Source organism: Manacus candei, unplaced genomic scaffold (assembly GCF_025592945.1).
Source record: "Manacus candei isolate 608988 ecotype Guabito, Panama unplaced genomic scaffold, ASM2559294v1 h1tg000081l, whole genome shotgun sequence".
In the NCBI taxonomy this organism is placed as follows: Eukaryota; Metazoa; Chordata; class Aves; order Passeriformes; family Pipridae; genus Manacus; species Manacus candei.
This window is the reverse complement of record NW_026138129.1, coordinates 4,452,781-4,466,873: the sequence shown is the minus strand read 5'-3', so window position 1 is coordinate 4,466,873 and position 14,093 is coordinate 4,452,781. Positions and strand designations below refer to the sequence as shown.

At 41.9% G+C, this 14,093-nt stretch overlaps 2 protein-coding genes across 6 annotated transcripts in view; one reads left to right on the top strand and one right to left on the bottom strand.

Annotated features, from left to right (window-relative positions):
• The window catches only part of MAP3K4 (mitogen-activated protein kinase kinase kinase 4), a 68,725-nt gene extending 64,155 nt beyond the window's left edge, over window positions 1-4,570 (top strand). For all 5 annotated transcript variants that reach the window (XM_051811263.1, XM_051811262.1, XM_051811260.1 and 2 more), the window contains 4 exons: window positions 1,944-2,066; window positions 2,615-2,721; window positions 2,928-3,107; window positions 4,031-4,570. In XM_051811263.1, coding sequence (XP_051667223.1) covers window positions 1,944-2,066; window positions 2,615-2,721; window positions 2,928-3,107; window positions 4,031-4,051 — 431 coding nt within the window. In that variant the 3' untranslated portion in view covers window positions 4,052-4,570. The remainder of the gene's footprint in view (window positions 1-1,943; window positions 2,067-2,614; window positions 2,722-2,927; window positions 3,108-4,030) is intronic.
• A 130-nt stretch (window positions 4,571-4,700) lies between these two features.
• AGPAT4 (1-acylglycerol-3-phosphate O-acyltransferase 4) overlaps window positions 4,701-14,093 on the bottom strand; it is a 72,954-nt gene continuing 63,561 nt past the window's right edge. Inside the window, exon 9 of the mRNA XM_051811268.1 lies at window positions 4,701-8,449. Within this exon, the coding sequence (XP_051667228.1) occupies window positions 8,364-8,449 (86 nt within the window). The 3' untranslated portion in view covers window positions 4,701-8,363. The remainder of the gene's footprint in view (window positions 8,450-14,093) is intronic.

The following is a 14,093-nucleotide window of genomic DNA, read 5'->3' as shown; positions in this document are numbered from 1 at the left end:
TTGTATTCCCTGAACCTTAGTTCTTCTTTCAGAACTTGTAAAAGCCTATAATACTTAAAAGGTTGGAATTTATTTTTGTTAATCATTTTGCTCCTCCTTTAATTGCAGTTCTGTGTAATTTCTCTTGGACTAAATAGTTATCAACCATTCTCACAATAGTTTGAGAGCCCTTTGAGAAATAGGCAGGATTTTGGCATCATTGACCCTGCACTGCCTTTTTTAACTTGAGCTTTTCGAGGATCTTTTTTGAATATCTTGGGGATACCCAGCCAAACTAACTGGAAAAAGTCATTAACTAAGACAACACAAAGGAGGAGCAGCCAAGAATTTCTGCACTGACCTATGTTCAAGGTGGAACAGAAGTGAGAAACTTTGGAAGGTTTATTCACATGAACCATTTTTGAATTAATCTTTTGTGTGACTTGGGAAGAGGCTAGGTGTAATGAAATCCCCAGCATCTACCTATTCCTGGAGTAGGAATTCTACTCTAGGAATATTTTCCTAGAATAGAAATAAATTCTACACTTTTCTTCTGTGCATACCATCCATCTTAAGAGAGATCACAGCTGAAGCTGTTTCTGCCAGGTGATACTTGCAACCTACTTGTGGCTTCATTGTGATACTTGCAGAATCCAGGCTTTGGCCTGACATATATAGTGAACTTCTGCTCTGTTTTCTGTTGGCTGTCAACATGCATTTTGGTAGGATGTTGAGTGAAAGAGAACCACAGGTTGTCAAAACCACTTGGCTTATTTTGCAGTGTTGTGTTGAGCAAGTGACTTGAAGCCAACTGCAGATTCCCCTTGGAGATTTTTAACTATCCTAGAAACTTCATTCTAGGGTAAGCAGGCAGTATAGCCAGCTATTTTAACAGTAGCCTTCCTCCAAAAATTACTCAGGAAGTAGAGTGCAATAGGAGTAGGCATTTCGTAGTGTATGTAATAAAGTGCTCTAAGCTCCATTTTGCAAGCTGTGACCATATAATCATCAAGGTTGGAAAAGACCTCTAAGGTCACAGAGTCCAACCTTTGACTGACCACCACCACACCAACTAGAACATGGCAGTAAGTCCACATGCAGTTATCCCTTGAACACCTCCAGGGATGGTGACTCCACCACCTCCTTGGGCAGCCTGACCACCCTTTCAAAATTTCAGAAGAAATTCTTCCTGATGTCCAACTTGAATGTCCCCTGGTGCAGCTTGAGATTATGTCCTCTCATCCTGTCACTGGTTGCCTCGGGGAAGAGACCAATCCCCACCTGGCTACAACCTCCTTTCAGGTGGTTGTAGAGAGTGATGAGGTCTCCCCTGAGCCTCCTTTTCTCCAGGCTAAACAACCCCAGCTCCCTCAGCTGCTCTGCATAGGACTTGAGCTCTAGACTGCTCACCAGCTCTGTTGCCCTTCTCTGAAGTTTCTCCAGCATCTCCGTGTCCTTCTTGGAAGTGAGGCACCCAGAACTGGATACAGTTCAGCCACGCTAGGTGCTGAGTACAGAGGGACAATAGGGACAATCACTTCCTGGTCCCACTGGCCACGCTGTTTTTGATGACAAGTATGGTATCTCTGTCTTGACTCAGCAGAACTGAAAAGATGGCAGTGGGAGATTTAAAACTCACAAGGAGAAGTGCTGGAATTCCTGTATTCCTGGAGGAGTAATTTCTTGTAACAACCTTGTATGGAAAGCTGTTGAATTTGCCTGCCGTACTGCTTTGTGTTTTGAACACTTGTTGTCAACTTCCAGTACGTTTTGTGATAACACAAACCCACCAAAACATCTTTAATGCTATCATGTTCTACACTTAATCCACAGCTAAAGATCTAAGTGTGAATTCAGCTATCATCCACTGTGTAATTTCCAAGGGTATATATATTGAGAAGCCCTCATTCCTCAATTCAGCTCTGGTTTAAACAAGTGTTACTGTGTTTCCTTGTGTTTCCTAGGAGCCAACATCTTTCTTACCTCATCTGGACTGATTAAACTAGGAGACTTTGGCTGCTCAGTGAAGCTGAAGAACAATACCCAGACAATGCCTGGAGAAGTGAACAGTACCTTGGGGACTGCAGGTAAGGAAGCTTGTGCTATGCAGGTACTTGTCTACTTACCCATAAAAGAAGATATCTTTGCCAAAAGTCTGGACTGGAGTAAAACCTTGTGCTTCAGGGAAACTTGATTTTACCTCAGCTAGTTCTGCTTTATATCCAGAAGCCAGACAATCAGTGAATGGTATAACAGGACAGATAACACTGTATTTATCTGGTAATCATAAAGATGCTGGAGCTTGTGTTTTCTGGGGTTGTATCTTTCTCTGCAGTCTTACTGAAACAGTACTCTGCTTACTGAAGAGCTGCTTAATCTATTTTCAAAAAAGGGCAATAACTGAAAGCATGTAGTGTAGCAGCATTTTCACTATCACTTTTCAAACTGAAAAACATTTATGCTGCAAATGTGTCAAAGAACAAGAAGCTAGCAAATGGCAAAACTTGGCAAGAAAAGCTGAGTAGTAGTTCATTACAGATGTATTAAAAAGCATTTGGTTCACTGAGTTAGTCACTTGATATATGCTGTTCCTTCTGCTGTATGAACTGATGGCATCATATATGTTGTTTCAAAGCATACATGGCTCCAGAAGTGATTACCAGAGCTAAAGGAGAGGGACATGGACGTGCAGCAGACATCTGGAGCCTGGGCTGTGTTGTTATAGAGATGGTCACTGGCAAGGTAGGGATGTTTCATGTGCTGACAAAATGCAAACTGTTCTTAGCAGTTTCTCTGCAAATTCCGGTCCCACTCTCAGCAATTTGTCACACGTAAGTCTGCAAGTAATGGGGTGGTTTTTAATTTCCTGGAGTACAGAAATACATGCTCTAGTGGATAGCAAGTTACTCACTAAAGCTTGCACTTAGCAATGCTGTTACCTGTTGCAGAGGCCTTGGCATGAATATGAGCACAACTTCCAGATCATGTATAAAGTGGGGATGGGTCATAAACCTCCTATTCCTGACAAAGTGAGCCCAGAAGGGAAAGACTTCCTTTGCCACTGCTTGGAAAGTGACCCAAAGATGAGGTGGACGGCCAGCCAGCTCCTCGATCATCCTTTTGTCAAGGTTTGTCTGATGACTTCAGCTACAAAAACTGCAGACGGGAATCGGAAGCAGCTTTTAGTTGGCTTCATTGTTTGCAGCGATGCCACAGGGCTTGGTATCAAGTTGACGCTGTCCAGAAAATGTGGTGTGGAAACTTTCCAGAAGCACATGTAATGTTTTTAGCAAACATTTGACTATAGGACCTGGTTGTGCACCATGCAATGAACTTTCACAGCTGTTTTGATATGCATTATCTTTATGTTGAAAAGACTAGTCAGGCTTCAACTCGGTGGTAGCTCATTGGATCTGAAGGGCTCTGTGCTGAAAACTTTAGCAAGTACATATGTACAGGTTTCTAGAGATAAAGGCCTCCTCCATAAAAAGTGAAACCAGCACATGATAGAGAACTCCACCATCCTTCTGTGTAAGGGTCTGCTTTAAGTTTTTACTTGAACTTAAGTTCATATTGAATGTTCATCTGGCAGTTGGTGTAACAGTCTGCAGTTCTTGCATGAACTATGGTGTGAGTATTTCCTTAAGAATAGGCAAATATTCACAGCTACAAATTGAGGTAGATTAGTAACTTCTTTGAAGAAGTACAAATGTTATTGAATTCTGTCCCATTTTCCAGCACAAAGTTGTTCACTTTGGTGCTCTGGTTCAGTAATAGTGTGTTTGAGATCATCATACCCAGTCCTCATCAGGGCAACTGTAGCCAGATCCCTTCCATCACAGAGGCAAAACAGGGCTTTAGGTACCTAAGGGTTGCATGGTGACAGTGGGAATGGCAGTACACTCACGTATAAATGCTTGTTATGCATTATCTGTGTAACAAGGGAGAAGGAAGAAGCTTCAAAGATGTTTGAAGGTGCTTAAGATATTGATTTGTTGTCATCTTCTCGTTGCAGTACCACTGAAGTAACTGCCTTCTGCTTCCTTCACAGGTTTGCACAGACGAAGAATGAAGTTACTCAGTCTCTGGCCTTTTTTGTTCTGACAAGATTTTAATCACTACTGTATGTAATATTTACATAAAGACTGTGCTGAGAAACAGTATAAAAGTTGACCTTAACGAAGACTGCACAAGTGACGGGCGTCACTTTCTCTGCTGCTCCTGTACATTTTACATGGCACATGTTGCTCACGTGACGGTGTCCGCAAATTGGAAGAAGCTGCATGTTTCAGTGAAAGTGCCATTACTACTGTATATGGACCATACCTTTTGTTCTTTCTCCTGTTTCTCATTTGATTGAGAACTGTAATGTTAATATGTAGTATTTTTGAACTCTTTAGGTTCAGAAAAATGCTGTAGTGTTACCAGGCGTTATGGACCTTGTTTTTTAATCTGTTTGAGTGCACTGACTGTGAACTTTTACTGGTTTTTTTTGTTTATTTGTTTTTGGCAAGCTTCAGATTTGTTATGCACAAGGCTAATTAATGAAATTTTAAAAAAGTTTTTTCTCAATAAATGGTTTATTTTAGGAGATGTTGGTAAAGGGTTTTTCTTCAAAAAAGGTGGTCATGTCACATTCTAAAGTTTTTTGCAACACTTGTGTAAGACTGCTAATCTAATCTAACTGAAATAAGCTGCTCTTATTGCAATAGTCAGTGTTTTGTCAGGTTTCAAGATGTGCAGTGCAAGATGCTTCTTACACAGGTGATAGCAGATTTAAGGTTCCCCCCCTTTTATGTTCTTCTGAGGAAAGGTGGGGATGGGCAATTCCTGACACTACTTATTATCTCAAGGATAACTTCCTTCTTGAATGTGTGCCATGGGAACAGGGAGTGCTCTGCACAGCATTTCTGTCATCTAGAGAACTGTTTAAAATTATTCTTGTGTTCTGTTTGGCAAAACCAAGAACTCACTGTTAGCTTTATAAAACTGATTTCTGATCCTCGGCTTTGATTTCTGTACCTCACCCCAGCTGTCATCAGTCTCAGATAAAGGAAAGGTTAGAAGTGGTGAGCAAGTGGAAGAAACAGCCTGCAACACGTAAAATAGTTGATTGTTTGACTTGCTTATCACAAACTGGTAACTTAAAACTTTACTTGTAAACATTAGTGCAAGTTTATATATTCCTGTTACAGCTTTAGACTTAAAATAGGAACTTCCTTTTAGTATTTGGTTTAATTCTAGTGTCTTGTCTCTTCTCCTAATCCACAGGTCCTTGGTTAGTCCCAGGTGGGGGGTGAGCTGTTGAGGACGTATCACAAAATGACATTTCTAGAAAAGTATGAGCCTTGCTGTGCACGTCACGTGTGCAGTGTATTTAGGCTGTCAAAAAATACAATGCTGAATTTAAACAAAGACTGCCCCTTCTTTTCAGCTCTCTATTTTCAGTTATATGATAGGAGGGGAAGTATGTTGTCATCCTCAGCAAAGGACTCTGAAAGTAGTTGAGGTAGAAGTGCCCCCAGGCTTGCTGTGTTCTTCAGTTTGCAGTGTAACAAAAGTATGTGAGTGATCTGTGTCCTCACTTGCCTTGTTCCACATGCCCTTGTACACAAACAGGAACTGTGGACAGCTTTTAGGAGTCAGGATAGGGGTGACAAACTGTTACTGGTTTGTTGTTGCCAAGCAAAAGAAAACTCATTCATTGCACAATGGCTTTTCATACTTTTATTTTTGTATAAACAAACATTAAGACTACTTTTGTTAAGGCAGTTGTAGAACATACAGTCGCTTGTGGGGATGAGGGACAAACACTGCTTCCTAATGACCTATGTCATTCTTTTAATACAGTGAACTGGAATAGTTTAACTTTGGCAAGTACCATTAAGCTTTCCCTGTTTGTCAGTGAGTGCTGGAAGGGCCCAGTGGTGCAGTTCTTGTGCGCTGGGACTTGTAGAAGTACTTAGGACTGATCAGGAGTGGCATGTTTGGCCCTCAGCCTGTTCTAAGGGTTGGTCCTAGGGAAAGGGGTATGAAATAATCTGAGTACTCTTTCAGAAGTATTTACATGTTTGGTATTTTCCTCTGGGAGAAGTGGCATTGGATGCAGTTGGAGAGGAAAGGGCTGAGATTCCTAAGGAATATTAAATGTCTTCCCCACTACATGTTAAATTTGTGACCCTTTAAAAAAGGCAAAACAGCTGGTCTGTCACTACATGAATATGTATTTGCTGCTCTCACCTACCACCCTGAGAAAGGCCCACGGTATCTGCCAGGTAATATGTACAGTAAAATTCTCTCTCCCCCTTCCACCCATTTGCAAACTCTTGTGTACAGTGTCTTCAGGTCTGGCTCACTAATGTGCCTGCTCATTACTACAAGATAGCTTCAGACTACAGCTTGTAATACTCAGTTTTTCACTGTTAAGATTGTTAGAGCAAACAGAGGGCATGTGCTTTATTAAATGAATAGCAGTGTAAGCATGGCAGTATTTTCTGCTCTTGGGTTCTTTCTCATGTCTTGGAAAAACTACAGTAGAGCCCATGTTTGTGTTCATCGCATCACACAACCTATTCCAGAAAGCTTCAGAGCACAGGAAATGCATGTACACAAGACATGTGAAGAAAAAAGCCCCCAAAACTAGTCTCTCACACTTCCCATAATCTATTCCTTCCTTCACCTTGTAAATTTTCCTGCCTCCTCTACCAGTAAACTTCACTTACTGCCCCATGCTACAAGCACTACTCCACCTGCTCTTTAGGTGCTGCATATTAAAAAGGTGAGTTTCTCTATTATCTGATACACTGAATAGCTCATACATATTTCATGGAATGATTCATATTCTGGTGTATTAGCCCCTGTTTCTTCTGGCCTCAGTTTTATTATAGGAAAAGAGAAATGTTTTCACACCAGCTGCTAGAACTAAGACTGCCCATTTTTTTCACTAGAGACTATCCCTGTTTAATTCTACGTGCAGTGGAAATGGACTGTCTTTGAAAGTGCCAGTCATAATCTCCGCTGTTAAGTATCAGGATCTGTAGACTTTAAAAGATAGTGGTTTTTTCCAATCATAACTGCTGGTATTTAGAAGTCCCCTCTCTTACTTTTCCTTGGGGTTTTTTTTGTGTTTTGTGGTTTTTTTCTTGTTTTCTGTGATTCTATGAAGTTCTTCTTAGTAATCTGCAGATCCTTTAACTCTGAAAGTTTAAAAACAGGAGGCCTCTGCCCTGAAATCAGTACCAGGAAGGTCAGAGCAACACCATTTTCCTGAGAAGCTTGATTCTAGTTTTATTTAATTCAGAAAGGGGTCTAATCAAGTCCAGACAGATATAAAAAAACTGAACCATATTGCTGCCCTAGGTCTTTGTCCTAGTTCCCCTCTTCTCCCCAAAAGAAAAGATAATTTAACTATTACCACAGGCTGCTATGAGGCACCAAGTAAACTAATTTATAAGAAAAGACAGACACGCAGATTAATTAGGATCACTACATTATGGGTGTGGTGCATACATTTTAATGCACACTTCGCATTATTTCACTACACCATGCCCAGTTATTTTCTTCCCACCATTGCTAGGAAGGCCTAGAATTTTAAGTAGTGTTTAAAGCCCAAGGGAATTTTATTATGTCAGTTTTTCCAAACCATAAATGGAATTTACTCTCAGAAGAATTACAGGTTTCAGCTATCCCTCAGATGTATGGCCTCAGGAAAGAGATGGCAGTGGCTAACTTAGCTCTGCTCAGGCCACAAGGCCAAATTTTGCTCCAGGTTATGCTACTGCAAGGCTCTGATGTCTGGATGTCCAGGGTCTGGCTGAAGTTTTAAAGGGCCCCATAGTCACACTGTGGCAGTAAGTTCTAGATGTACAAAAACTCTATACTGCAGTTCTACCAGTTCAGCTGAGCTGCTTCAGTCCAATACTGGTATAACCAAGCACAGCATCTTACTGTACTGTATTTAAACACTGACAGATTATGGTTGTTAAACTGTGTGATCTACACAACTATCAATTTTAATCATCTTGTAACAATCTCCTGACATTAAAGCCTGCACCTCTGGTTAGTTTCCAGGTAAAGTCTCTTCATATAAGCACGCCGGAATTTATTTTTTTTTCTTCAAAACTTAAGACACTTCATAGGAAAACAAACCAACCACACAAATGCAAACCTGTTGCGGAGAGGATATGAAGGAGTGCATCTTTCAAGCGTGTCATCAGCCCAAACTCCCAGAGAAAAACAACAGGAGCACAAATTCGGATATGCATGGCAATTGCCCATCCTACCTCTCCTCTGATCTCGCTTGAAGGACTGTGATATGCACTTAAGAGTTTTCAGGAGTTGCATTTGTTCCCTTTGGATTGAAGCAGTCTCTGAAGATACTACTTTCATTTCTGCTTGTTTTCATTGTTGCCATAGGTGGAGCCCTTGTTAATTTCTGTAACCCCGATCATCCATCTGACACCAACAGAAGCTGCAAAATAAATACAGTTAAAAGCTGCACTGCAGGCAAGGACTGCAAGATCTGCACAGGTGAAAGAGACCAACAGTGTTCTCAGCCTTACAGCAGCACAGCATTAAAGGTAACTACCCACACTACCCTGGGTGACCTTCAATGGGAGGTGCATTTGATGCTCCCATACCTCCACATCAAGATATTTGCTGATGGCACCTCATGAAGGAAGGCCAGACATGTCCTCTCCCACCAGCAGGGAAGAGGCTACAAGGAATCAACATGGGTGTGAGGCACAGGCATGATATGCTCACCCCTGTGAAACCTGGACAAGGCCAGCTGTGTAATAGGATGCTTTGGGGCTGCCAGTGTTTCCTGGCTTTAGTGAGTCAAGTGATGAAGTGAACTAATGGACATGTCTGCATGCAAGTTGTGGCAGGGGAAGGGAATTCTGCTGGCTTTTAACAGCCCCCGTGCCTGGAAGAGCACAAGCAAGCACAAGGGCACTTCAGATTTTGATAAAAAAAAATGTAAATTGTAATGGATATGTCACAAGAGGCTGGGTTAAATTAAAAGACTTATAGCTGATTTAGTGGTAATAATTCACCATATGCAAGGATTATTTTATTTATTTGTAGCACCTAAAGTGACTAAGTTAAATGCAACTTAGCCTTAACTCCTTGCCTGACAGTTTGGTTTTTTTTGTCAAGGGGCTCAGCTGCCCAAAATATTATTCCCTAAGCTTCTGCTCAGCTGCTGTACATATCCAGAACTGCCATACTTTTTTCAGGCCTAAACCTACTTTGAAGTCACAAACACCTTCCCTCTGCTCAGAATGCTTTTTCAAAAAAAACCAAAAAACAAAAACCACCCAAACCAAACAAAAAAAACCCAAGAAAGCCACAATCCTGCCCTAAAGCCTCCATATCTCTCTTTCTTTCTGACTGATGGTGAAAAGGCCCAGTACTGTGAGATGCTCTGTCTCATCCCCATTGGTCTTTACTTCTCTAAGATGACCATGGACAAATTCTTACCAGCCAAGGGACTCATAATGGTTAAGTCAGAGCCAGAGAGCACTAAGAGAATCCCAAGGCTTCATACCACTACCAGGCACCACTTGTGAACAGCAGGGCTGATACAACACCTTGTGTCCTGGCATTTGCTGCTCTTCAGCATTTGAATGGGAGAGGGCTGGCAGCTGGCAGCCATTGCTGCCCTGTGCTTTACCAGTTGCAACTTGGCATTACAATATCAGCCCCAAAGACTTCACTAGAGACTTGCGTTTTGTAGTATGACAGTAAATTGACAGTTTTTAGAGTGCAAGTGGTAACTGGACACCAGAGATGAGTCACACATGATGTGACACCATAATGGGTAGACAGTGGGAAGCTGGTCTGTCCCTAGGGCTGCCCTCAGGTCTTTTAGATGCCAGGAAAGCAAGGCCCTCTCACAGGCAGAAAGCTATGCAGTGAACAGCCCAGAAAGGGAGCTGGTTCCAAGGGAGTTCACTGTCGCTCACACTCCACTGTCAATCTACGAATAGAAACACAACTGAAACAAGCAAAGAGTTTCACTCTCACAAATAGACAAGACAAAAAGAAAACCATCTCTGACATTTAACTGGCCATGAGCTGGGGAAGAGAATAGAAGAGAAAGATCCAGCATGTAGCCTGCAGTCTGGGATCATAACATAATAGTAAGTATGAAATCATTAGGATTTTAACCACAAGGGATAGAAACAGCATCTGGAGATGGACACAGAGCATAAATAAGAGCAGCTGTTATAGCAACCACACAGCACACTGGAGATTTCATCCAGTTCCAAGAATGCCACTGCCTGGATACAAAAAAATACCTAGTTCAGCAGTTTGGATGTCTTTTTTTGACCCACTCCTTTGTCCCTGTTAGAAGCTGCCACTGCCTTCTGTCCTCATTTCACCCTGTAGCCCTCAGCACCCTGGGGAAGGTGGGGTGCAACAGGAAGGGACTGCTCATGTTTGCCAAGCCTGTGGAAGCAAAGTGGGGGGCAGTGCTGGGGTGCATCCCTGGTTTCTCCCTGCACTGCCTGCCTTATCTCACAACTCTCCTCGAGCCTCAGTGCATACCCTAGTGATACTATCACATTTAAGGATTTATTCAGTTGTTTTAAATACAACTACAGTAGGGTAACTTTGCATGTTTTACTTCAAGAAAGAGGTAAAAGGGAGATCAAGCAGGAATTGTGCCTAAATTATTAGCAGTGAGAGTTTAAATCCACCCTGAGAAAAGCATGAGGGAAGCTATCAGCTCAGGCATCCCCGCACTGCTCCACAGCAAATGGCAGAAGGTAACAGAGCTCCTGCCATCTTTTTGCCCATCATTACTCAGCATCCAAAAGATGCAGGAGGTTGCTGAGTACCTTCTCTGCCTGCTGGAGCACTGGAAGCTGAGGGAGGGCTGAGCTAACACAAATCAACAGAGCCAATACTGTAATCTCTTTCTTGGAATATATTTTAGCTCCAAGAAAACCACGACCTCCACCCACACATAGTAAGTATCACATCCTTCAGCAAAACCCTAGCTCAGAGCAAAGGATTTCCACCTTTCTCTCACACCTCAGAATTTCATCTCGTCTGTTACTTTGCCTTTGTACCACACAACAAATGCTATAAGCAACACAGCAGGTAGGGGCATAAAAATTTCCCATATATTGTTTGCTGTACACTTGAGTTATATAGGTAATACATTGAAATTAAGATATGTACAACTAAAGATTACATGAATGGTAGAAATTCCCACTGAATTCCCACTGAGGGCCTATCTTACATTCTATGAAGAGAAGACACAAGCAACAATAAACCCCCAAATTTTTGGCACCAGGCTGAAAGGCCAGACTGTCTCCCACCAACAAGCAGAATCAATACAGGTAGAATCCTGCACATGATTTATATCCTTTTGGAAAATTTACTATAACACTGCTGGCTTGTGCTGTCCTCACCTTCCATCCATCTCAGCCTAGGGACACCAAGAGCCTCACTGCCCAGGTCACATCATGCTCCAGCCCTCTGGTTCACACTCTGCACTTGGACACTGTCGAGTCCTCAAGGACTCACAATTTGTACTATACAGCACACATACAACAGCTCCCACAGGATCCAAGCTGGCTAATTACTCCTTACACTTAGTTCAGATGAAACACTTCTCTTGCCTATAACTGATATGTAATTGCTGGCCCTGTGCCATCTGCCCAGATGCCATTGTGCTTTTAGCATTAAACATGTAAGAGCTGCTTCTCCCTTTAAAAGCCCAGAAAAGCCCACTCATCTTTTCCCCTTTTAACTGCTGTCGACAGCTCTATAATAAATTACTTCTAAAGCATGAAGGGTGTCCTCCTCAAGTTACCAAAACATGAAAGGCAACCCCTACTGGATTCTTTGAAGCCAAATGAGACTAGGGAAGAAGGGAGGAGGGGGAAAAAAGAAGCTGCTGTCAAATACAAATGCTGACATTTGACAGGCATGCTCACTGCTTTAACACCAAAATATCAGCACTAAGTTTTAAATGGCAGTTGTGAGCTAAGTACATAAATCTCTTGCTATGTGTCCTGTGAAACTAAACCTGGTTTTCAAAAGAGACTTTTGTCTCTCAAACTCTTTGAGCATTTATCTTCTGAAGCAGGGACTGCCTTGTGTTGGTTCAAGTAGTATCACAAAGGGCTCCTGGTCCCAGACCAGTAGTTAGATACGAGGACAAGGAGATGATAATTGGGAAAATAAATAGCCAAACTGCTGCACAGCAAAGCAAGAGGGGATGGTATTTGCAGTATAAAGAGGAGACGTCATTTATTTAGGGCTGAAAGAGTTTGAGCTGAACCAGCAGAGCTGGTGGTTATTCATTCCTTGGATCTGAAAGTTAGGGTCTGAGGTATTACAGTCCTTCCACTCCAGCTGAAGTGGAGCACTTCTCTTAAGGCTCTTTCCACCTGAACAGCCAATTACTTACAAGCCAGTAAGTGTTTTACTGGAGGCCATAATAAGATATGCAAAGGACAAATGACAATCTAGAAACAATGCAGAGGATACCAAGTAAAGCACCTCTTAGTAACTCTGCTCTTTCCTATCAAAACCTATAGAAAGGTTTATCTTGTGCTGTCTACACCTATATCAGATACTGCCCTTAAAACCAGCAATCTATGACAATGGGCTATTAGGGATTCCAATAAGCTTCCCTGGAATATCAGGTGAGCTGTCAACTTGCCACAGAAAAAGAATAAACACTACCTTTGCTGCTTCCATTACCGAATAGTGAGAAAAGGTCTACTAGAAGCAATGTGAAAAGCCAGTTTTATCATCTGATAAAGCTCTCCAATCTACAGAAAAACCTTCCTTTTACATTGTTAAGCCACCAGGTCCCAATTACCATTCACACTGGAAAAAATGGCAAATACAGTCCTCCCTGCTTTGCTACAAACTGGATATGCTCCCAACCACCCACCCTGCTGAGTGGAAGAACTGAATTAAGAGGAAAACGCTGAAGAAAAGATGACAAATTAAAAAAATTTTGCAATGGCTATGCTTCAGTGCACCATTAAGCCACTGTTCCACAATGCAGTACGAAACAGACTATGCCAGCATTTCTTCAAAGGCAGGACAAATGCCCTCCTGAGTTCTATTGCCAGGGATGAAGCATTTGCAATGGTGTCACACCTCATCCTACCCACTGTTGAATATCCATTTTGAACAAGAGCCCAGGGGAGGCTGATCAACCTTTCTGTGCAACTGACAGGGATTTGAACCTGACACCTCCCATTCCTGAGAGCACACCCTAACCACGGTGCTCACTCTACACTCCCATCCTATTCACCAGTCAGAGAAAGGGAGAGGGCAGCACTACTTGTGACTTCCAACAAGTAAGGTGGGTGAAAAAAGATGCTTCTAAGTTGTAGGCACTGCTCCGAGAAATTCTCACACATTTTACACAAAGCATTCTCAGGGTAACAAGCACCAGCAATCTCTCCAGGTGAGGACAAGAGCACAGGATTCCCCTCTTTTTTCCTCTACCCTGCTCATGTACCAACCATTATGTTGGACATTATCCTTGCTCTTGTTTTCCTTCCTCTGGCTCAAAGCATCACGAAGTACATCTCCTGTCTGCATGCACATACAAATTCTTCCTTCTCCACTTATCTTTATAAGAAGCCTTAATAGTAGCTGAACACAGTGTTTGCTTCTGTGGGCACTTTCTGAAAAACAATATTGTGTGCCTACCATATCAAACTCTTCACAATAGGCAAAAGGACATTAGTTGGTTAATCATAATCAAACTAGAATGAGACCTGCTCAAGATTCAGACTTCTAAGAATGCAAAGAAATATTGAACATTAGGAACAGTTTCCTAGGTAGAGAGGAAAGATGCACTTCTGAAACAAGCAAATGCTCCACATTTTTCTATTTCCTCTGTGTTGCTATTTTGGACATGGTTTTTTAATCCAACTCTAATATCTCTGCATTCACTTCACTCAGAGCCAGGAGGACTGTGAAGTTCTGTTTCTTTTTCAAAGGCCATTTTATACAGAAGTTAAGGTGATGAAGTTAAGATAAATACATGTGATGGTCAGTGCAATCATAAAAAGTATTTGCTTTATAAATGTATGGCTTATCATAGAAGGGAACTTATTCTTCAAACA